Genomic DNA, 25,180 nt, shown 5'->3' on the forward strand with positions numbered 1-25,180 from the left:
CACATGGAAATAAAAGAGATAAAGTAGATGATGTTGGAATGCAATGATTATAAGTAACAAATGGGCTTGCAGCCAAAAATGATATATTCTTTAAACTTTTGTTCCATTTTTTTTAATTGATTTTCTAAACTGTTCCACAGCAACTGTCTAAAAGAATGACAGTGACTATGCTGTCACTCATTTAATTTGGACTGTGTTGCTTTTTTTGAAGCTAGACGCTACCTTATATTGATGAAAGGCTAGAGTTCTAATTTACCAGCTAATGCTAGCAAGCTTGGAAAGCAACCTGTATCCATAAACTGTATGGGTACAATGAAAAACTGTGAAAAAACTGTCCACAGAGGGTAAAATAATTTCTTGTACCAAGCTGTAAATGCGCTTTTTAATGGTGGAAGGCTTGGCACTTTAAGATGGGAGTCTGTGGAGATTGACTCAGTTTTGGAGCATGCCTCAAGTGCCAGCTGGAGGAACTGCACCTGTGGAACTTTCACAATGCATTCATTTTCAGATCTGGATGTTGCCCCTTGGAAAAAAAACATAGTCATCCTGTTTTAAAGCCTTTTAGCTATTCATGAAACAGTCAAACATTTAATAGTAAATATCGAAAAACATCATAAAATGCCGTTCTTTTCTGCCAGTGGTCCAATATAAGTCAACAGGGCCAGTGCTGGCTGGTAATAAAACCAGTGTAGCAGTTCATTCCTACAATAATCTTTGCGCGATCACCACTGAACTTGTTTCTAATGTTATATATGATGACTTCAAAGCAGGCTTTTGTTCCTAAATGGCCTCCACCTCCACACAAACAGCCAGTAGTTGCATAAAGCGTTCCAAATTTTTTAAAAACAGGCGCTGTGGCAAAGCGGGGGGGAAATTGCGAGCTTACAGGGATTTCATTCATACCTTTATACAACTGCAAGTGTCGCCGAGGGGCAGGTGGGACGGATGGCGATGTGATTCTACTACTGTTTATGTTGAGTTCTCATATGGCGTCCATACTGGTGGACACAGCAGTGCTGTGCATGCCAGACACGAGTGCTGTGAAGCATTCAGAGCAGGCTGCTTCACCGTTACTGTATTTTAAAAAGAAGCATGAACGCCAAATGAATGCCAAATCTGATTACCAAATGTGGGGTTCATTGCACGAATTTTGCAAATACATTAGCTTGTTTATTATATCATATCAGTATGTTGGCTCCAATACATGAAGCTCACCTGCATTGTTTGCTGCTACGCACCGTTATAAACCACATGCACAAAAGCGAAACTATGTGAGGCAGTGAGGAGCCCTGAGGAGTCCTGGACAGGCTGTTATCTCATCCAGGGAGATAGGAAGTATGGACAGGAAATCTAGAGGGAGGGGGAGGAGAGGGCCCATATGGGAAGTGCAGTGTAAACAGTCTCAGCTTTTAATCATCCCAGCTCACGTTCGGAACTGGACACACTTTGATGTTCTCCCTCAGTGCCCTCTCCACCCTCCCATCCTTAGTTCCCAAACGGCTGTGCTGAGGGCCAGCCGAGGGGCGGGTGTGCAGATAGCGGCCTGGGACACTTTAGAGAGACGGGGAGGCATTCACTACCTTGTAGGACACCGAGACGAAAAAATGTGAAGTGTTGCACAGTTACCCAGTGTCAAGCTTATGTATTTGAGGGAGCTCTCAAAGTTCACTTCAACATTTCAAAAACAACAGAAAAGGAATAAAAGAAAGTCAAGATGACTTTAAGTTAACATAGGTGGAGTTTTAATGATACCTTAATTGGGCCTGTTAAAAGAACACAGTTTATCTACATTTCTGAAAAAGAAGTTCCAGCAACAATCCTCAAGTTCGTCATTGTTTCAGAAGCTTTTGGGCTTCTCCTTTAATCACCGAGTTTCATTTTGGAAGGGAGAGGGAGTCAAAATTCCTCAGCACTTGTATTTGTCCAAATAGTGCTGGCCAGACCCCGGCCAGTGTTCCAGTGAGCGTGTTCATTCAGAGGAAAGGGCACACTTCCAGGGAGATCACAGTTTAACAGATCAAACAGAGACAAGTACCACAGTGAAATCTCATGACTTCAGAATTTCAGAGTTTGTCCCACACATGGTAGCAAACATGATCAAAGCAAGGATGCAATGCAATTCCCAGGCTCAGGCTCTTCTGTCAGTCCATAAAAATTTTCAGAAAAGTGGAATTAGGCTTTATAAAAGACATGCATCGACAAGGTTGGCTTATATTTAACACAGAAACGAGAATGCTATGTAAGATGGAAACTGGAACTTTTTAGCCATCAGCCCCCTCATCCACTGGAAGACAAGAACATAAAGTGGGACCATGAAGCTGCCTGCAGAGGCAACAGAGACCTGTTACAACAGGCCTGAGCTGCAACAAAGAGCATCCTGCAGCATAACACCACCTCTGTGCAGTATGAGAACAGCCAGGGAGGAGAGAGACTCGCAGGACCGTGCCCTCCCAGCCTTGGACAGCAACACAATTGGTGGTCTGACCCAAGGAAAACAGAGTAGATGTATAACCTATTTGGGCAGCAGAAAAAAAAAGAAAAACAGAAAGAAACAGGAAAAAAAAAGCAGGGATCTTATCAGCACAAAATTAGGCTGTCGCCATGCTGACGGTGGCAGAGATAAAAAAGAATGGTTTGAGGGTGGCACTGGTGCATCTTTCATCCACACCTTTAGGGGAATACTGGTGTACACTGCTTCATCAAAACCCTGTGTCTCCTTGCAAACGTTGCAAAGTCTTAAACAACAACAACAAAAAGCTGGAAATCCCAGAAAGCTGGAAGTGCTTTGATCTCAACAGCTATGTGATATGCATCCGCAACATGTTGTCAACATCCCACACAGACAGGGTCCAGTCAGATCAGCTTAAAACCGGAGTGGGAAAACAGAAGTGGCTTTTCACTGTGACTAATGCTGGGCTTTTCTCCATCAAAGAGCATTATAAATCCTTATCAACTATGGCAAACTGCAGCATCTGGCTCACCATTCACAAAACCTCCCACACCTGGTGAGTGAAGAGAGACAAGATCCCACAGAACCTAATATCTTTCGTCCCGTTTCTCTGGAGACGGCAAATAAATCGACACGGCCGAGCTTTATGGCGCAGGGACCTTAATCCACTCTTGAATCCTAAATATGAACACTGAATAGAGAACATACTTCGCATTTGCACAGTTAAAGGCAAGTTTTCAAACCTAAAGAAAAAAACCCCTTAAATGATAGGTTTTATATTGGTCTCGACATGCTGTCATTTTGCAGTCACTGACCACACCTTGATATTAAATATAATGGGAGTCACTGCAAAACAAAACTGTTACCTTAGAAAAGATACACGTTAGAGAGGCTGGCGGACTGAGCCAAACCACTGTTTCTCAGGAGAGAGCTAAAATAGACTGAAAATAAGCTAACCTCAATAACACGTTTGTCATCACTGTTGTTAAAGGAATTCATATGCTCTATCATCACAAGTCCAGTGTTGAGTGGAAAGTGTGCTGCTGTGAGCAGCTCTCAGAAAGGCACACTGTGCTGTAACCCATAGTCTCTGCTGCAGGAGTCTGATGGCAGTGGATGCTGTGTAAACTGTAGGGAAACATAAGTCACTCTACAGAGGGATTGGTGCACTGAAAGAGGGGGGAGTGTAAACTAACTTTCTAATCAAGGCTTTTAACACGGACTAAGTTATTAGTCAAGCAGTGATTGCAAAAGAGGTTAAAGTGACTCTCTTGGGGGGGGGGTCCAAAGAATAACACTTGCTGTGTTAAGTGTTCCCAGTAGTGTACTATAGGAGAAGCTTTCAGGCTGGTAATCCATATCTGACAGAGCAGAAGTGTAACTACATGTGTTGTAAAGCTGCCCTATCAATACACAAGCTGAAGATCAGACATTGACAATATGAGCATTGAGTTATTGATCCAACAGCTATAAAGCTGCTATTCACTGAGCTGAGTAGTCTATGGAAAATTGTTGCACCAGGTGCCACAAAGGTGCTGGGCCACCTGGGCACCAGGTGAGCTTTGAGGTAAATGGACAGTGATGTGGTCATGTAATGCAGGTACCCTTTGATGACACCCTACCTGCATGAGTTTTCCCTCTGCTTTGCCGGCACTTCCTCCCACGAACACCCCTTCCAAGGTGAGGGGTTTCCCCGTGGGCTCGTGCTTCAGCAGCGTCACCTTGATAATCGCTCGGAGAACCGGCCGCTCGGACTCCAGGCCCTGCTGGCCCAGCACCACCTGCAGGGCCGCCATGAGCAGCCACGGCCAGAGCCCGGCCGGGCGCCGCTGTGGGACGGTCATGGCCTCGGCTGTAGCGGCGGGTCCCGGCCGCACATGGTGGATTTCAAAGCAGGCAAGCACCGCGGATAAACAAGACGCAGGAAAGCGGTATCTACAAGTACACGTACAGGCCCCGCTTTATTCCTTCTGCCTACTTGCTTAACAGATCTGGGCTTTCACAGCCGGAGGACTTCCATGGTAACTCATAAAACTTCCATTCAGCACCAGAGTTAATATTCCCAGTCTAACACGTTACAAATATGTATATCTCTCACGTGGAAAGTGATGTCTCACACGAGGAAAAAGCTCTGATTAACTGTTAGCCAGTGTCATTAATGTGGGTTGTGAAGCACTGCATGCGCCAGTGCACTGAGAAGACGAGCCGTGCCGTACTAGATCTTAAAGAGTGCATTTGTTTCCACCGGGGTGCTCTTCATCACAGGCGGGTCTATGTCCTCGTTGGGAGCGTGTTTACGTGGTAGCTTAACTGCGGTATCCTCTCCAAGAAGGACGGGGTCCTCTCCTGGCAACTGTATATCCGTAAATCCTCGGGACTGTTTTTACAATGCAGCGCACATTGGCCACTGTACCTTCCAGTCACATTTTGCGAGCAAACAGAAGGAGGCAAAGCTTTAAAAGTTAAACCCGTCCCGTGAGCGCAACACTTTGTGGATAAATCCACCAAAAATGCACGAGAGCGACGTCTACGACTTCAAAGGCTGGCTTACAGGTTGCCGCCGGAGAGTTATGAGGCATGCTGACGGATCAAATGCGGTGCCGAAAAGTTGGGCAATGTTTCTTTCGAAAAAATAATCCTCGAAGAAGCTGCTCCGTTCACCACACAGCTCTGTGTAATTATTAACCGAAGCAAACGGACCGTTGCCTTACTTTGCTTGTAGCCTGGTAATTAAAACTGGATCCGAAGCGGCTTCAGTGACACGGCCATCAACTTCTTTTAAACCTACCTACCCGTTAGGGGGGCAACACACACGCGCGCACGCACACACATACATACATAAACACACACGCAGGCTTTCCCTGAGTTCAGTGCCTCCGTTGCACTGTGAGAAATTAGACCCGATCCTCCTGAGAAAAATGAAGGAAATTGACTCGTTTTTCAAAACTATCACTGAAAGCGGAGGGGGAAAATCTGCAAAAAGTTAATAAAAAAAAAAGTTCCCCAGCCTCCTTGTAGTGTTTGTTTGAAGGGGATTAAAGCATAGAGACACAGTGTACTATTATAACACCGTCCTAGAACTCTACCTCCCGGACTCTGTCGCTCCCCTGGGATCTCATTGACAGTCTCTACCTGCTCCCTCTCCTGCTACTTTCACGTGCTAACGGAGACGGGAGTTTTATCAACACTTCACCCCTAATCCTGTAAACAGATTGTGTTTCAAGTGTTTTACGTTGTTATTTGTATAAGCCATTAGTAGAATTGCAGCGTTAGTATTACATTTTTCTAACGTCACTGAAAATTTATTTTACGGTAAGAATCAAACTCAAACTAATTTTCTTGCATGTGTAAGAACGTAAACATACAAACAAACAAACAAAAATAGTTCATTTTCTTTTAACGTTATCGTAGGTGGAGTTAACGAGGAACACCTGAATGCAGCATTAGTAAACGGAAGGCGGATCCGCCGCAAAGCAGCAGTTTCACTAAAAACAAGTAAGCGGCTCCCTCTGGTGTCTACAACAAGCAACACCCCTTTATTATTAATAATGCAGTACACACTAAACATTCAACCATAAACTGCATTCACGTTTATTTACAATTCTAGTTACATGTTTTGAAAAGTACATCAATAGAGATAATAAAAAGGTAGGGAAAACACCATCACTACAATAAAGCAAACAATCAGTAGACAAAGTGTTTCTCCCTCATAAAATAATGTGTGTCCTTTTTAAGCACTCCAATACCAATTTATGGTTTACAAGACTTATTTTTCTATTTCAGTTCTTTGAAAATAACATTACAATCTGGTAAAACTATTTCACAAAATCATGTACGTAAATATGCATGCTTTATACATCTACATAAAGCATACATGTATTAAAAATGTAATTTAAAATTTTACAGAAATAAAAGCATCAGTGTTAATTACAATGGATGTGTAAAATAAGAGGAGAAAACATTACTATACAACTACGTACAATGTACAACATATATGTACTTCTGCAAAAGACTTTTTAATAAGATTTAAAAGAGAACAAAGCAACAAGCATTCACACAATAAATCATCTTTCCAATTCGAGACTCAAGTATGGTAATAGTAAAAGCTTAAGCTCACATCCTGGAGTGACTCAAGGCTCCCTGTAACATGCCAATCAAACCAACAAGCTGAGATCTATAATGAGAAATATGAGATACTGTCATCACGGATCTGTTGATTTTAGCAAGCATAAAAGCCTTAATTGCCTTTTCTTTCACTAATTTTACTCTGGAATTTGACCCTAAAATGCCTTACCTAAAGAGTTGGTGTATTTCCTGTGCAGCTGCTGTTATAATTTCAGACTGGAATCACTGGAAGTATCACCAACTGTAACGGCTACAATATCCCTCTCATGATCTGTGGTAACCTTAATGTAGGGACACAGAGCAGGCAAATAATCCAGGCTTTCTGCTGAACTATATATAAGCCCACTAAATATATATATATAAAAAAACAATTTTCTGTATAAATACAGCCTGAAACATAATCAGATTTTCCCGTTCTGCATGTTCTTTTAAACGTTGAAAAAGAACAGACTTAAAAACAGTATGTAAAATATTTGTTATGTTTTTTAACTATGTGGAAAGATCCATTATTAACGATCTGTGTTTGGAAAAAGCTCCAGTGTCAGGTTTGATCACCTAGAGCAACAGTAACCTCTTTGCCACTTTATTAGGTACACCAGTTCAACTGCGTCTTAACACAATTATCTACTGAGTTGATCACATTGCAGTAACCCAGAATCTGCAACATCAGACACTGATGATCTACTGGGATTTCCACATCTCTGAATGCATACATCCTTGAACCTTTATGCGGATGTACTACAACAGTAAAGGATGACACTGAGTGCCACTCAATTGCTGCTGCCACACTCAGATGGCCAGAATCTTGCATGTACAACATGAAAGCATGAAAGCATGGATCTATCCTGCCTTTTATCAATGGTTCATGCTGATGGTGGTGATGTAATGGTGTGGGGGATAGATTTTGGTACCAACTGAGTACTGTTTAAACTCCACAGCCAGTCTGAGTGTTGATGTTAACCGCGTCCATTCCTTTATCACCAGTGTGTCCCCATCATCTGATGGCTGCTTCCAGCACCATGCCATAAACCTCAAACTGGTTTCTTAAGCACAACAGTGAGTTCACTATTATTTTGCTCAACTGGTCTTCACAATATCCAGATCTCAACCTAATAGAGCACCTTCAGGATGCTCTATTAGGTTAATCCCATCGTGTGCAGCTGACAAAACGTCAGCAACTGTGTGCTGCTATCACGTCAGTCTGAACTAAAATCTCTGAGGAATGTGTCTCATGTTCCTCAATGAAAAAAGATCAACTATCATTTCTAACCTTTCTTGCAATTGCAGCCTATCAAGAACCAAAACCAGTGTGCTGCTCTGACCCACCCTCCCGCCTTCCCTTGCAAACTTTCCTACAAGTTTGGGTTACTTTACTGTCTAGCACAGTAAAGGAGAAAACATCTTAGATCAGGAAGATGATGCATCAAAAAATACCTCAATGTCAAACATTACAAAAAACCATAAAACAGATGCACTTTAGCTTCAGGAACTCTTCAATGCGCAGCCTTACCTCAATGATAGCATCCTCAGGCATTTCCTCTGGTACAGACTCTACACACTGCTCTTTGTATGGAACTAGAGGAGCAATGCTCGATGCAGACACTATGATGGGTCCAGCAGAGAAAGGGATAGACCTGATGACACCGTTGCTGTCACACAGTGGGCTGTCACGGGTGTTGGATGAAGACTCTAGCTCAGGGACCACCTCGTCTTGGGGCTCAACTTTAACCAGGCAGGTATTGGGTGGAGTCTGCATGACCTCATCTGCGATCTTAAAAATTGCCTCCAAGTTGATTTCACAGTTTTTCACCTCCTGCTTCTCATTTTTCTGCAGGCATTGGTTATTGTCTTGGAAACACAACATACCGACAGGATATCCTGCCTAAAAAGGTGATATAAAAGCATATGTTAAAGATGGCCCAAATACTCATCTTCCTATACCACTCACTGACTTGTTACGTCACATGACAGTGGTCCTACCTGATAATAACTCTGAGGCGAGAATAAGCCTGTCTTAAGGCCACCATCTGCCATATGAGGGGCCACAAGATTGGGATGGTAGCAATGACCAACTTCAGGAAGGACAAAAGATAGCATGTTAAGTGAAGTGGTGCACTGGCTATATTTTACTAAATAATATGTAATGCTTACGTGGGGAATAGTAGCCAGGCCGGTACTGAGCATTACAAGGACTATAACTGGTGAAATTTGGACTTCCATGGTTTGCGTGGGCCAAGAAATTCTGCTGAATGTGCACAGCATTGGAGCTTGAGTTTACTCCAGTGTAAGAGCGGTTTAAGGGTATTGGTAGCTCTTTGCCTGAGGAAAACAAAGTAGAAGGAAGAGCCGCAGCCCTCATCAGGAATCGTGGTGGGATGGGGGTCCCAGTGTAGGCTTGGGTTTTACTTGGATAGTAAGTAGGAGTGGCCTTTTGATTTGTCGGGCTCAGCACCAAAGAGCCTCCCGAAGAAACTGGAAGACACAAAGCACAACAACGACCTGTTAGAGAGTACGAGAGGGCTTAAGTGTTGGGCACAGCAGGGCATGCAGTCCTTAATAAGTTGAATATGGTGTTCGGAAATATGACAGAAAACCCTATCAGCAGGTAATATTTCTTGAAAACATCTGAGTACTTTCTCTGTGACATGTAAGATTGTCAAATGAAAGTGTAGTAATTCCTCTGGTCAACAGAAAAATATATTTAGAATACTCTTAAATGAGGTCAACTCTCCAGCAACACTTATAGTACAGCTTTATTACTTATGTCAAGGTCATCCCTCATGAAGGCCACAGGCCCAAACATGTCGATCAAGTAATAAAGCTGTGCTTCAACCTCTTTAGACCCTTGTTCTAAAGAGGAAGTAGGCGAAGTTGCAGCAGAAAGCTTTGTTCTGTTTTAAAGAATATTCTTCAGTTACAAAGTTTATGTACATAAAACGGGACACTGTTGTATTTTTTAAGGAGCTGATGACCCTTTTTACACAGAACTGTTGTGCACTTTTGCAGAAACTACTCTTGTGCCTGAGGAACGGTTAGTGTGAACTTGAGCACCTCGGGGAAACCATATATTTCCACTATTATCCCTTAATAGCACTTGCCTCTTCTCATAGATGTTCCTCTGTCGTCTCCATCCGGATACAGGCGCTGATGTCCGCTCGGGGACCGGCACTTTATGTTCAGACCGGCTTGCAGCTTGGCCTTATTGTCCACGGTGAGCCTCCTCAGCCTCGCAACGAGTTCAGGCTGGTCTCGCTTGAAGTTGGGGTTGTAAAAGCTTTGATACTCCTTGCCGTCCAGCTCCTTTTGAGGGTTGGCCTTCTTGAACCCGTACAAGTTGAGCTGACGGACAAAGCTGGAGAAGTTGGTGGTTTTGAAGGAGTCGGCGCTGCCTGCTGTGATGGCACTTGGAGACAGGATCTGCTTCTCGAACAGCTGCTGGTCAATGACAATTACCTCGCCCTGGCGGTCCCAGCAGATGGCGTTGTAGGCCGGGTTGTTCACCAGACGCCACAGCTTAGCAGGAAAATTGCTGGGGTTGATTGAGTCCGGGAGTGAATTTAAACCGACTTCCATGCCTCTGCCTGTGCAGCTGAGACAGGTATAACAATATTAAACAGCCCTGGTCAAAGCAGCTAACCGAGTCAAGATTTGACATGTTTATAACGTTACTGTTTAACTTTAGTTTATGTCTTACATACACTCAAGTTATAACAAGTTAACAAAGTTATTTAACCACCATTCATTATATTAAACACATAATTACCACTGTTGATGATAACGGATTAAACTTTTTTTTAAATTATAAATAAAATGCTGTAAAAAGTAAAATGTTATCTTTCACTGTTTCTGTTACCCTGCTAGCATTAGCTAACATTAGCAGTGGCTGTGTTATCTTGTCAAACAGCCTCTCCTAAGTAAAGAACTTTTTAGTTTAGAGCTGTTAAAGTTTTATCCATCTCCATTGTCTTATATATTTTAAGTAAGGTTAAATATAAAATAAATACTGTAACAACTGCACCTGTATCACCAAGTCGCACTAGGAACCGTTGGAAGTTCACTGCCGTTGGTGGAGGTGCTGGAGTTCAATGTGACATCCCTCCGTTTCTTTAAACAACGCTTAATTTTGGGGGACTACAAAGACCAGGATCCTTTCAGATTTCAATGCCGAAACTGGGCCCTAAACACCACACAGAGAGACAAAAACAGTTTACAGCCTCTGGTTTACATGCTTTTGTTGCCAGAGGCACACAAATGCCTTTAGGTAATATATGTTACTTTTAAACTGTTTTGCAAATAGCTCCAATGAATGTGTCGCAGGTTCTCACACAGCCTGCTGTTTATAGCTTACATTTCACATCATCTGAGTTTATTTCTGAGTTTATTTACTTGCAGCTTCATACAAGACGCAAGATGATGAGCCTCTCCAAAGTTGGATGTGGCACAGCAACAGTGCAGTGACAAAAGCAGGTTAATTATCCATGATAAACAAATAAGAAACAAAATGTGAGAAAACGATGTTAACTGTTGAAAGAGATTTGACTGGTAACATAGTGTTTAGGTCAATGGAATTAATAGATGTCATCAAGCATTTGTGGTGTGAAACTGTACCAAATGAAAACACGCTGAGCTGCGTCGCCACCTAGTGATAAGGGAGTAGTTTATCATTATTATTATTATTATTATTATTATTATTATTATTATTATTATTATTATCATTGTTATTATCATTATTATCATTATTATTATTGTTGTTGTTGTTGTTGTGATTATTATTATTATTATTTGTATTTAGATGTAGACAGCATCATCTATCTACATTTTGTGAAATCAAAAAATCTCACTGCCAATCCAGTAAAATACATCCAGTTTGTATCCTTTCATTGTCAAAATCCAATGTGTTGTAGTGTAATATCTATGTAATATTAACAACATGTTAAAAACATTACATGAGACTGGTGTATAGCACCGCTTGAGGAGAACGTGATGCCTTTGTTCAGGTATGCAAATTCTGAAGTCAGTGAAACAATAACTCCAATCTCCACATTTCAACCTTTCTCCGAATTAGGTTTTTCGACTTTAATCTCAAAATTTCGGCTTTATTGTCAAAATGATCAATAATGTTTTTGTTTCTTAAGGTGGCCCTAATACTATGTTGTAAATATCGCTTTAGTTTATTATCAAACCTGGCAGCTCTGCACTCACCTTCAAGACTGAGGACATGGTGAGAGCCCTCAGGAGGACCAGGGAGAGGAGCTCACCCGGCCCTGACAAGATCAGCAGTCGAATTCTGAGGCACTGTGCAGGGCAACTAGGAAGTGTGTTCCGGACTCTATTTCAACACTCAATTGACAGTCACACCGTCCCACAGCTGTGGAAACACTCCACAGCCATCCCCATCCCCAAAAGAAACAACCCAAAGTCTCTCAATGATCTTCATCCTGAGGCCCTCACCTCCCTGGTGACGAAGGCCATGGAGAAGATCATAAATGCAACTACATAAATGAAAGAGCAACTGAACCCCTGATGGACCCACTTCAGTTTGCTTACCGTGCATGCAGAGGTAAGAGGCGTGCACGGCACGCAGAGGCGTCGATGATGCAAAAATCTTCATCTTGGACTCCATCCACAAACATCTGGAGCTCCCTGACTCCTCCGCCAGACTTCTCTTTGCTGATTTTTCATCAGTGTTCAACACTCTGCAGCCTCATATCCTGGCCATTAAACTTTCTTCCCGATTTCACCTGGATGATCAGCTAATCCTGTGGATATTGGACTTTTTGACCAACAGGACTCAGAAAGTTAGGGTCAGCAACTCTCTTTCTGGTCTCTGTTCCACCTCCAGTGGCTCCCCCCAGGGCTGTGTGCTCTCCCCCCCTGCTCTTCATCCTCTACACTGATGACTGCAGATCCACACAGCCCAACTGTCACCTGGTGAAATATGCTGATGACACAGTTCTCCTGTCACTGCTGTCAGGCCCCTCACAACACCACGGACCCGCTCTTCAGAAGTTTGTAGAGTGGTGTGACAGCTCCAAAGTTGAACTGAACGTGAGCAAAACCAAAGAGATGGTGGTGACCTTCTCCAGTAGGCAGAGGGATCTGGCTGCTTCAGTCACCACCACCATCCATGGGAAGCCAGTGGAGGTAGTTGAGGAGTACAAATACCTGGGAACCATCTTTGACAACCTCCTGAAATTCTCTGCTAACACAGAGGAGATTCTCAGGAGGTGCCACCAACGGCTACACCTCCTTAGGAAACTCAACTCCTCTGGAGTCAGCACACCCATCATGATGACTTTTTACTATGCCTTCCTGGAAAGCATCATGACCTTCTCCATTACCTGCTGGTTCCACTCCCTCAGCCTTCAGAACAGGAACAGACTGCAGCACACTGCACCAGTGTGCTCAAAAATCATTGGCCTGCCTGTCAGAACTCTTGCACAGGTTTTCAGCCAACAAGGCCATTAGACAGGCAGCCAAATTTATTACTGACCCCTCTCGCATTCTTCACCCCGCATTTCAATGGCTCCCCTCTGGGCGGCGCCTCCCCTGCACTTCCTGCAGGACTGAGAGGAGAGCCACCTTTGTCCCCAAAGCCCCTCTGCTTTTTAACTCCAGCCGATAAGACCATTTCCCACACCCATAAACATAAACTACTCTACACTCTTTTTTATACTGTCAACACTTTATTCACTTTTAGTCACTTACAGTTATTTATTCACTTATTCAGTCACTTTAATTTTAAAACTATGTATATACTGTATATTTTAAGTATTTTTTATCTCATTCTTATTGCCTGTTTATGTCCGGTCCTTATTTTTAACGTCATGCTGCTCTGTTGTATCTTAATTGCCCCTTGGGGATAAATAAAGTCTCTCTGATTCTGATTCTGATTATGTGCATGGATTTTTATTCAGGCGGACTACAGGGACGCCTCTGTGTTGCTAGGGTCTTATAAAGTGACGTAATATCTAGGCGACTAGAAAATTATCATAATATTAGTCGGTGTGATTGTTTAGTGTTTGTTTAGTGTTTGTTCGATTATTTCGTCCGAAGATAATGGCACTAGAAACAGTCCCCAAAGACCTGCGCCACCTGAGAGCCTGTCTGCTTTGTTCGTTAGTGAAGGTAAATCTTTATCTGAGAGAAAAACACTGTGAGGCTAGCTCCTGTGCTAACGTGGAGCTCTGCGCAGTGTTTTCCTCCTGTTTGGCCTAACGGGAATTAAAACTTCGAAATGACGCTTGGTTGCTTTTAGTCAAGGAATTATACCGAAGTATTCACTGGGGCTTTTTGTTTACAAAAAGACATCTGTGCTAGTTGGTTTGGCTTCTAGTCTCACGATAACGACTTGGGGCCGTACTAGAAAAATGTACAGAATGGGTAGAAGGTGATATTATTGTGACAAAACGCAGAATAACGTTATTGGGATTTTTTTCTTAAGGTGCTTATTGTCCACTGAAGCGAAACTAAATATTATGAGATTAACTTTAAAGTTAAAAATCGACGACAAATGAAACTAGAAACATTTATTGTTCCTCAATGCTTCCTCAGTGATTTATTTTGTAAGGTCGGGCGTGCAGGCAATCTGACTTTACTTTTTGATAAATTAAAGGTTTTTATTTTGGAGAGATTTCATTTACAGTATAGCATGTTTACAGTAGTTTAAATGCGGGCTTCTTCTTCTTCTTTTTTTGGGGGGGGGGGCGGGGGGCAAATACCAGAAATGACTTTTCTGCGCAACACCAACACACAATCCCATCTCACTTTATTATTAGTATTATTATTACAAACCCATCTCACTTTATCATTATTATTATTAGTAGTAGTAGTAGTAGTAGTAGTATTAATACTATTATTATTTAACCATGCACAGCCGTTATCAGTGGATGTGCCAAGGTTTGTTGGCATCATTATCTATGGTGGGTTCCAATAAATGTATGACCCTCATTAGAAATAATAGTTTTGCTACACTGAAGTGTAGCATTTGTAAAGCAGTTAATATTTCTCAAGTAATATCTCACTTCTCATTTTTGATCCTTTCTTCTGGCTCTTTTTATTGGACTCATGCAATCTGATACCTCACTTTTCTCTTGCTCGCTTCCAATTTAGACCATTGACCAGTTTGAATATGATGGCTGTGACAACTGTGAGTCATACCTCCAGATGAAGGGGAATCGAGAGATGGTGTATGAATGCACAAGTTCCTCGTTTGATGGGTAAGTGTTGACTAAGCAGTAACTATGTGTTTCTTTGTCTGTTCTTCCCTATGGTTTACTGACACTGATTAAATGTTTATAGTGTGATCGCCATGATGAGTCCTGAAGATAGCTGGGTGGCTAAATGGCAGAGAATAGGTAAGGATCTGCTGAAGCATACAGTCATGGTTTAAAAAAAAAAAAGAAGAAGAAAGTACATTCAGTTCTCAGGTTTTATGTTTCAGGACGTAATAAAAAAATGTTACATTGTTCATTATTTATTTAAGACAAAATGGAGACACTGTTTCTGGAAAAACGAAGTACATCTTACACTGGTTTTATAATAATTGAGAGGGAAAATGGCACTTGATCATCAGCCAGTCTGAGCACCTCTATAAAAGCAGATGATTTAGCAGGTGTGTGTTAACATAGTGCCAGGGTGAAAAACAATCAGCGGTGATCTCATAAAAGCAACTGTTAGTGCCCATCAATTTGGGAAGAAGAAGAACATGGCAGCATGGCTTTGGTTTGCAAAGTTGCATCTGAACAATCCACAAGACATCTGGAACAATCTTATCAAAAGAGGCCAAAGTGTAGATGTTAAGCCAGTTGGTTGGAGAGAACCAACTGTCAAGCACGGTGGTGGAGGGATGATGGTTTGGGCTTGTTTTGTAGTCTCAGGACGTGAGCACCTTGTAGTCATTGAGTCGACTATGAACTCCTCGGTATACCAAAGTATTCAAATGTGAGGAGATGTCCCCAAAGCTAAATGTAGACTGAAATTGGGTCATGTAACAGGGCTATGGCCCCAAACACAGCAGCAAATCTACAACATAATGGCTGAAAATGAAAAGAATCAAGGTGCTGCAATGGCCCAGTCAAAGTCCATGCCTCAATCTAACTAAAATGCTGTGGCAGGACCTTAAGAGACTTTGTGTAAAAGATCTTGATGCATGCTCAATCATCCAGGTAAGTAAATCTCCAAAAGTTGATTCTGTTCATCTGGACGTAGCGTTTTGTGGGTGAACGTTTCGTCACTCATCCAAGTGACTTCTTCAGTCTCAGCTGACTGCAGGTTTTTTTTTTTTTGTTTAAATAAAACCTTGTAAAACCTGCTAGTATTAATGATAGCCACATAGTTCAGATTATGATCCATTTGTGTAATTTTTTTTTTTTCCTGCTCTGTCTTTCAGGCAACTTCAAGCCAGGTGTATATGCAGTTTCAGTGACTGGCAGACTACCTCCAGGTACATTCAAACACATCAGGGCACACACATTGGTTGGAATTGTTTTCTCACTTCATGTGTTTCGGTTGCTCATTATTCTCTTCTCTGAAGGTGTAGTGAGAGAGCTGAAAAGCAGAGGGGTGATCTACAAATCCAGAGACACGGCAGTAAAGACGTAAATCCTGCTGATTGTCCCCAGAGCTGGACCATACTGCTTCAACATGTCTGTGATGTCTTGTGGAAATGTTAAGTTTTTGGACGGTTTTTAAATTTGAAAAAAATCAAAGAGTGTGCTGACACATAAGAAAAGGTAGATATGTCTTATTTGTTTGAATAGTTGACGTGAAATAAAAACCTGTTTTATAAAAAAGTGAGTGAGTGTCTTAAAATAAATGAATACATTGGATTTATATGCAGCTGTAATCTGTGAATTAACTAAGCTTTCAGTGTCCCCGAGCGAGTGAACATGATCAGTTAATTTTTAATGGGACTAATCTGTCTACTGTGCAGAGGGGCACACAGTGTGTGGTTTCTGACTGATGACCTTGAACTGCGGTCCAAAATGATGATGGTGGTGAGGTCTCTAAGTCAACCTGCTTTTTGGAAGAGATTGCTGATATATGTTGACCAGAGAATACAAATAAACGCATCCACATTCATGACTAACCTGGATATTTATTTGTTTTTAAAGGCACCTAAATTAGGTGGACCTTAGATTTGAGGTTTTTGACAATTTTTGACTTTTCAATTTATTTTTTTAAGGTTTTCTTCCTATTTTGAATAATAAACTGGACTGGAGCCACAACACTGATGCTCTTTACAGGAAGGGTCAGAGCAGACTCTACCTGCTGAGGTCATTTGGAGTACAGGGAGCGCTTTTAAAGACCTATGACTCTGTGGTGGCATCTGTCATTTTTTACAGTGTGGTATGTTGGAGCAGCAGTTTATCGGCAGCTGAGAGGAAGAGGTTGGATAAACTCATCAGGAAGGCCAGCTCTGTTCTGGGATGCACCCTGGACCCAGTGCAGGTGGTGGGAGACAGAAGGACTCTGGCCAAAATAATATCTCTGATGGACAGAGTCTCCCACCCCATGCATGTAAATGTTGCTGAACTGCAGAGCTCCTTCAGTGACAGACTGCTGCATCCTAGATGCATGAAGGAGGATTTCTGCAGGTCCTTCCTCCCTGCAGCTGTCAGACTGTACAATCAGAACAGCTCCCAACAATCACAGATGTTTACATCTGCGCTGTAACTGCAATAAGTTAATCAACCGATTTGCACTACAACCTGGTTTGCCTCTTATCTGTAGTTATTTTTTATTTAATTTAATAACTGTACAGGACTCTCTGTATATAATAACCATTGTCCTTAATGTAAATATGTAAGAAAAATTGTGTATGTTTCTGTTCTGTGTCCTGTGTACTGTTTGTTTGTATATGTGTCTTTTTGGCTGCTGTTACAACCAAATTTCCCCCTTGTGGGACAATTAAAGGATTATTCTATTCTATTTAATCTTTGTTTTCAACATATAATGTCAGTCTTTCCACTCCTATAAGCGATTATGTTTGTTTATTTTAAAGTTCTTTAGCAAATAACGAAACTGCAGTGTGGATGCTGATAGCTGAATGTTTTGAGCTGAAATGAAACAACTGCTGAATGTTAAGTTACAAATGTTGAAGGAAATGAAAAACGCAGAATGTTTCACTTGAAAACAAAAGTGCAGAACTGTTGAAAGCTGATTTTCAGACAGAGGAAGAAGTTGAAAAGTAGCTGAACAAGTTTAAAATGTACAGTAGAAAAAGTTGAGTAATGACAAAAGAAAATTCAGTCACAAAACATCTGAAGAAATATTTGAAACCTCATATTATTTAAATCACTGAATGACTGAAATGTGGGAAAATCCAGTACAGACAGTTAAATGCTGTAAGTTTTAATCATCCAGTCCGAAAAGATGATTCTAAAAGTCATCAACTGATTCCACTGCCCAGATCTGAACCACCTGTGTGCAGAAGACAAATCCGCCAATGAACAATAAGCTTGAATTTAACAGGCTAATCAGAATGCTGTATTTAGTTGGCCTGCACTAACTACTGGCATATTGTTATTCTGTGCAAAACCCTGTCAAATCTGCCTTGGTGCACCTGTTGAAAAACTGCTTCTAAATCCAAGACCCTAACTCTTGTCAAAATCAATTTGGAATTGCGAAGATCCCAAGGAATTGTTCTACACAACACTGTGTTCTTTATGTTTCTGCTGTCAAAAATTTGGTCACAGGAGCGGTTCAAAAAGTGGGGTGATTCCTGCTGTTATAACAGACTCCTGACTGAAAATACAATGTATGTCAGAAGGTTATCCATCTACTTGGATCCACCCAGTTTAAAAAGTTTACATCTCTGAGCTTTGGAAGATACACTGTGGGAAAGAACAATGATGGCTACATTTTGAGGGTAAAATGATGGCTGTAGAGCAAACAATGTGCACACAGCTGCAGTTGAAACAGAAGTTTTTAAGATGAATCTTGGCAAAGTGACAGACAGAGCTCATTAGGCAGGCAGGTGCTAGCCTGGTTGCTATAGCGACTCCAGCCAGTGGCGCCACACACACACGGACATCCACAGACTCAGACAGTCTGCTGCCGCTTTAAATAAACAGAAAAGTGAACCCGAAACAAATGCTTCCCCCCAAAAAACTACAAGTTGTATTGACAAAATTCTTTCACCGTGAGCGCCAGCAATGTATGATATAGGGATGTGGTGACAGTGTAAAGACAGCTTGTACTTCTGATTTTCAGACGAATTTTGGGAGCCATTTTAACATTGTTCTCTATGGAAGAGCTGCAGGGAGGAGACTGTGCATTGGTGACATTTATGAAAGAACCATAATACCTATTACAACAATAATAACATTTGACGAAAGAGGGCAACAATGGCTACGTTTTGAGGGTAAAATGATCACTGTAGACCGAATGCTGTGGACACAGCAGGAGTTTAAGGGAGAAGACTTTAAGATAAATTTCTCCCTTCTCTCTAGCAGTTGAGCTGTCTCATTCTAACCTCCAACATTCCGTCCCATACACACCCATTATAAACTCTGAAACGGGTGAAAAAAAAGCATGAAACTTAAACTGGAGCTGAAGAAAAAGTATAACAGATAATAAAAAGATAAATACAAGCTAAATAGTTCAATGTCTTGGCTTCGTTTTAAAGTTTGAATGGTGGCTCTACGTCAACGTATGTAGAAGTAGTTAGAGTTGAAAGGGGAGTATGTTGAATGAGAATTTGAAGATTCTCCCATTGAAATACATGGTATATTTTTGTTGAATAAAGTTGAAAAAATATTTAAAAAATATAAAAGTTAAAAATAAGGAAAATACAGGCAGTCATGTCCAAAAGAAGAGGAATCTAACGGTGGTTGAATGGTTTTTCCAAGTTGAACGGTGTTGAAGCAGATAGATGCCGAAAAATGTACAGCATATGAAAAGTAGAAGAACAATACTTGCTTGTGTGCTTAATCAGCATCCACACTAATAAAGCCGAATACCATCACCAAGCATTATTTCATTATTTCCGTTAAAAAAATATGTTGTGACAGGTTTAGTATCATGCATCTAATAACATGCGTTACTTTTAATAGTCAGCAGGGGGCGACTACACTGGTTGCAAAAAGATCCTTGGCTCCTTTTCTCAACAATCTCAGCAAACACAGATGGCTTTATGGTTTTAATCTCTAGTTTCACATCATATTGAATAAAACTTTCTTTTACAAATGATGATAATTCTTAGAGTCAGAAAGGAGAATTATTCAGGGGTCATTAGCCAATAAGTTTTATAATCGATTTCTCTCTCTGTTTCTTCCGTCACCATTTGTCATATATGGTCGCAAAACACTAAGATGACAAAGGCGGTTCATTCTGATTGTTGTTCATTCTGAGCAACAGTTTCACAGAGTTCATCATGTTTTTTTAGTTGGCTAGACCAGGGGTCGGTAACCTGCTGCTCCGGAGCCGCATGCGGCTCTTTAGTCCTTATACTGCGGCTCCGCCTGGACTGGGCAAATACATTAGAAGTATTTAGCTGAAGTGTATTTTATTTATGTTAGTTCTTTTTAACTCGTAGTTCTAAGTTGGAAGATTATTGTGATATTGAAATATAAAAATAAAATTATATTCTATTATTTTTTCATCGCTCAAATAAGAGTCACACTCGCGGAAGCCGGTATACCCGCCGAAACGCCGTGCATTTATCGAGACTTTCAACCCCAGGTAGGCCAATTATGGATCTTCGGATCCACATTATGTCAGCAGCTGTTCTCCACTGTGAACTATGTTAAAGACAAACACCGTTCACGCCTGACAGATGACAGTCCTGCGTAAACTGACTTCGTATAGCCCCGATTTGCGGACTCTGTGCGCAGAGGTTCAGGAGCAGAAGTCCCATTGTAAACAAATCACGGCAGACCCGACGATGTTTCCATGATGAATGCTTTTGAGAACCTCTTTATTGACCACTTTTCACACACGGTTGCTGTACGCATACAGCCGGTGCCACACCGGCTGTAGCTTTTCAGCTCACAGTCCGACATACACCACCAACAACACAACAGCATAGATAACGCAGACGTAAAGGCAGCGAGGCGTGATTGCGGGTGTCGCTCAGGTGCGTCCGCCTCCCCTGCAGCGGCGCTGCAAACCACGTCCCGCCGCACGCATTAACCAGGTAAAATACATATTTAGGCAGAATTTTGCAAATATCTATTTTTCATTTTCAGCAGCATAGTGCTTTTTTCCAATTATTTTTTAAGAGTCAGGTCAAGGCTCCAACAGCGCAAAGGCGATATAAGGATGGCGGCTCACAACAGTTTTTGTTTGCTACATGGATCATTTTAGTTCAGCTGGGTGTCTTTCCTTTTGTTATATTTCTTTAAGAGTTCAAAATGTGTTGATTACATAAATATAATTTAATTTTCTCTGTAGCACTTCATGGATTTCATAAGCAGCACACCTTAGTTGTTCACTCAAAGCATAAAGATAAAAAATAACAATATATACAGTGTTATCTTCATTTTAGATGTCAAAAAGTATTTGCGGCTCCCAGTGTTTTCTTTTGCGTGGAAACCGGGTCCAAATGGCTCTTTGGGTGTAAAAGGTTGCAGACCCCTGGGCTAGACCCTTTAAAAAATCCTCCCTGTACTTCTTCAGCTGCGCCACTAGATGGTGCTTTTCACTCAATGCCTGAATTCCCTGCAGCCGCCGACACTGCCGACAGGTGGAGAACTCTCAGCCAAAGTGTGAACGTGTAAATTTAGCTAACCTTTCACCTGAAGCGCTGCATGCGATAGTCTCCAGTTACATTTAAGCATTTTCAGATCCAGTATCTGCTGTGGTTACCGTTTCACTTACAGCACAATAGTGTGAATCGAAAAACATCTCAGCTTTATTGTCATCCTCTGCTGTTCCATATATCAGGTGTAGTTCAGGTGGAGTACTACACTACTGGATTATATTATCACTTAAGAAAACACCTCCACTTAACACCATGTGTGTCCTCTGACTTAACTGCAGCCTGGAGGACATTAAGTCCTTGCACATGAGCTCGGTTCGCTTCTCCTGTTGTCTTCATTTGTGATGCTGTGAGTCTTCACTGCACAGACACCTGCTCCTGACGTTTTGTTGCAAAGGCACAGTTAGTGAAGCCAGTCTGTCAAAACTCACTGCCATATTGAAGACCAACAAGCGGACCCGTAGCGCTGGCAGGAAACTTAAAACTTGGTAAAATAACAGTAGGTGAAAACTGCATTAAAAAGATGCGAGATATGATATGAAAGCTGTGCCGGTTTCACGTTTCACATAGCATTTCTCATTTTACTTTTGCGGGTAACCTGAAGAGACGTGTGATGACGTGAATCAAATGCCATGACCTACTATGAACGAAGAACAACTTCTTTTCATTGTTCTTATCTCCATAAACTGGAGAAAAAAGGTTAATCCACCAGAGGATGACTTTTTCTCCATCTATTCATAATGATGACATAATCTCTCTAGAAGAAAATATGCAGATCAGTGCTGAAGATCACTGCCGGTTGAAATCCTGTATTTCACAATTGCTGAACCACACTGAGACACATCCTTTTCTCCAAACTCCAAACACAAAATCAGTTTAAAAAAAAAAATGAAAACACAGTGTTCTGGACATATGACTTCTTCTTTCCGACCTCCTGTGGCTGTCTTGCAGTGCTAGAAAAATTACAAAATTATGAAGTAAAGACCAAAAACGGACCCCGTGATGTAGAGAAAGATCAGTATGTAGCAAAGATTCAAAAATATGGCAGCAGGAGAGAATTGGCTGACATTTTTGTCCTACTACCCCCGATAACTCAAGAAACATATAATATATACCTGTATATATTGGATACACAATATATGTATTGTGTCGTGTGTTATTGGTGGACTTATACAATATATGTATTGTGTATCCAATAATAGAATTTACTTATGAAAAAATAGCATTCAGAATGATTATTAGATGTATGAATCGACTAAACGTGTGAGAATACTGTAACAGGAGACTCATACTCTCCATTTCTTTTACCTCTTTTTATAATTGTTACCATTCTAGAAACAAAGGTCTCCGATTCCATCTTGCTCTTCCTTGTCTTCCTCCTTTGCCTCTGAAATTTCTTCAGTCCATTGCTGCTGGTGCTGGTGCACTCACAAAGGGTTAAATCATTGATTTAATTACATGGTTGCCAACAAATGGGAGCAAGTTTAAGTTGCTGTGTTTGACTAAAGGCATTGGTGTTGTAGTTCTATTTAACTGCTGCCTTCCATGGTCACCTCTGTGGATCAATGCATCATTGTGTAAAATGTGTTTCAGTGCTGACAGTTTTGCAGAAAGGTTTAGTAAAATCTGCAAAAACATGTGCTATCTGAATTCCTCTTTTTCAATTCATCATGTTTTGTAGAATGATCCTGAGCTTGGATGACATGGTGGTGAGAACGGTCCCCTCACAGGAAGAAGGTGTTAGGTTTAACTCCACCGTCAAGCTGGGGCATTTTAGTGTGGAGTTTGCATGCTCTTCCCATATGTAAGTAAGAGATTTAGAGCAAGGATCCGTTTTGATATGTGTAGTTTAGCGCTAATACATCTTGGGGTCTGAGGTTAACAGTTCAGAAATAGGATGGATGTGGTCATCCTTCTTTAGTGTGTGTGTGTGTGTGTGTGTTCTCTGACTTCCTCGCACCATCCACAGACATGCAGGAGAAGTTAATCAGTGTTTCTCGATTGGCTGTGTGTGTAAATGGTTGCCTGTCTCTCTGTGTTAGCCCTGTGACTGGTGATCTGGTGTTTCACCACATTTCACCCGGTGACAGCTGGGATAGGCCTCAGCCTTACCATAAGAAGGTAAAATGGATGGATGATGTGCTCTGTATACTAAGGGGAGTATAACATCATAGTCAAGTACTTACCTAACATAGACACACAGTAAATTCTAGCTAATTCGAGCTAATTCTAGCAATGGTTAAGTCTGTATTCAATTTGCATTCATGCGTTTATTTCCCCTGGCTGCCACATTCGCGTCAGAGGTCAGGGTCAGCAACCAACCCTGTAGCACCTGTGCAGTTTCGTTCATGGCAGGCGACCAGCTGACTCTCTGCTTTGTGTAACATCTGGTATTTTACAGTAAAGGAGACACAAATTATTATGTAAGTTTAAATATTGCACAACTTCATGTATTTTACAGAATAAATAAATATTGCAATGTAAGTAAATTTAATAAGTGCCTAAATTCTGGGTATTTTAAAGGAAAGGAGACACAAATTATACTGTAAGTAATTTTAAGTACTACATCATTTTGAATACTGTGTAATTCCTTGGTTATCTTGTGGAAAAGCAAACAATATTTCCCCATCTTACATTGTATTTACAGTTTAGTTTTCAGGGCACAGGCCATATTGTGGAGTTGCCTAACTTCCAGTTATTTTAAAGGAAATGAGACAATCCTTTCCTGTACACTCCCTTTGAAATTCGTGTTTGAACAGTGATTGTGACAGGGAAAAAAATAGACTTGGCTTCATCATTACGGTCACGTGGATCTGCGAATTTTGATGGTCCTTAGTTTTTCTTGTAAGTGGTTAAGAGAGGACAGTCCTAATCTATCTATCTATCTATCTATCGATCGATCGATCGATCGATCGATCGATCGATAGATAGATATGCAAATGTGTAAAAAGATTATTTCACTAATTATTCCCTGTAAAACCTGGCTTGTTACCTCCTTATTCTAGTATGCTTTAAGTATTTGTAGATAAATATTATTTTAAACAAAATACACTGAAATTGAATGTAATTACAGAGGGATTACACTCTTTGTCAAGATTATAAAGTGCTGCAATAAAACTTCAAAGACACAAATGAGAAAATACTCATTTTGTAAGTCTCATCTCATCTTCAAACACAATTACAGCCACTTTGCTCACATTCCTCCCTCTTCACCTACAAAACCATACAAATTAAATAATTAAATATCACTGTTATTCAAATGCACAGCAGGTTAGACTTCCCTTTCCATCACAAGTAGAACAGAGACTTTTTGAAGACACTCTTTACCTCCAGTGGTTGGAGGCAGTTGATAACCAAATAAGAAATAAACCACAAGTGTCAGTTTGCACTGTTCCATGTGGGCCCTGAGATCAGTCAGTGCATGTGCACCATCATTTAGTTGTTCACCTTGACACCCCCCCCCCCCCCCACACACACACACACACACCACCACCACCATTTGCAGTGAGTCACATAGAATACTAAAATGCAGTGTTTTTTTTTTCCATGTGGCCTAAACCTGTCTTCATCAAACTACACGTGGGTGAAGTCATTTCACGAGAGCTGCAAACTAAAAACAAAACTGAGAACTCGGCTTCCACGACCGCAGGCGCTGTCAGGAAGGCTTTCGACTCCGCCCATGTACTGGCTTTTACTCAGATTAAGTGCTGCAGCAGCATCTGAGAGAAGCAAAGTGAAGTATGGCCTTCATTTTCTCTCTCTCTCACACACACACAGACACACACACACACACAGACACAGAGCAACACCCATGAGGCTTCGCTGGTGCTTTTGCCCTTATTTGGATGTATCAGTGCTTTGAGGTTAGGGGAAAGTAATAGATCATGAACCGAGGTGTTAAC

The 25,180-nt window shown here is 41.3% G+C and overlaps 2 protein-coding genes across 4 annotated transcripts in view; one reads left to right on the top strand and one right to left on the bottom strand.

Moving 5' to 3' along the window:
• The window catches only part of LOC100699515 (E3 ubiquitin-protein ligase RNF43), a 109,518-nt gene extending 98,774 nt beyond the window's left edge, over positions 1 to 10,744 (bottom strand). Inside the window, exons 1-5 of one of the 3 annotated variants that reach the window (XM_005460843.4) lie at positions 10,593 to 10,744; positions 9,673 to 10,155; positions 8,726 to 9,046; positions 8,555 to 8,646; positions 8,085 to 8,456 (exon numbers count right to left, since the gene is read on the bottom strand). In XM_005460843.4, coding sequence (XP_005460900.1) covers positions 8,085 to 8,456; positions 8,555 to 8,646; positions 8,726 to 9,046; positions 9,673 to 10,147 — 1,260 coding nt within the window. In that variant the 5' untranslated portion in view covers positions 10,148 to 10,155; positions 10,593 to 10,744. The other 2 variants (XM_025910877.1, XM_005460844.4) reach the window with 2 other exon arrangements.
• Positions 10,745 to 13,521: 2,777 nt separating this feature from the next.
• On the top strand, positions 13,522 to 16,664 carry supt4h1 (SPT4 homolog, DSIF elongation factor subunit). Its single transcript, XM_003456123.4, has 5 exons — positions 13,522 to 13,702; positions 14,687 to 14,793; positions 14,876 to 14,931; positions 15,966 to 16,019; positions 16,110 to 16,664. The coding sequence occupies exons 1-5, from the start codon at positions 13,634 to 13,636 to the stop codon at positions 16,175 to 16,177; spliced, it is 354 nt and encodes a 117-aa protein (XP_003456171.1). The 5' UTR covers positions 13,522 to 13,633; the 3' UTR covers positions 16,178 to 16,664.
• The last annotated feature ends 8,516 nt before the right edge of the window (positions 16,665 to 25,180 follow it).

This window comes from Oreochromis niloticus, linkage group LG10 (genome assembly GCF_001858045.2).
Source record: "Oreochromis niloticus isolate F11D_XX linkage group LG10, O_niloticus_UMD_NMBU, whole genome shotgun sequence".
NCBI lineage: Eukaryota > Metazoa > Chordata > Actinopteri > Cichliformes > Cichlidae > Oreochromis > Oreochromis niloticus.

Excerpts from the sequence above, each read along its gene's own strand:
- supt4h1 (XM_003456123.4), top strand. The coding sequence starts at position 13,634 with ATGGCACTAGAAACAGTCCCCAAAGACCTGCGCCACCTGAGAGCCTGT. Across the intron at positions 13,703-14,686 it reads TGCTTTGTTCGTTAGTGAAG|ACCATTGACCAGTTTGAATA; the intron begins GTAAATCTTTAT and ends CTTCCAATTTAG. Across the intron at positions 16,020-16,109 it reads GACTGGCAGACTACCTCCAG|GTGTAGTGAGAGAGCTGAAA; the intron begins GTACATTCAAAC and ends TCTTCTCTGAAG.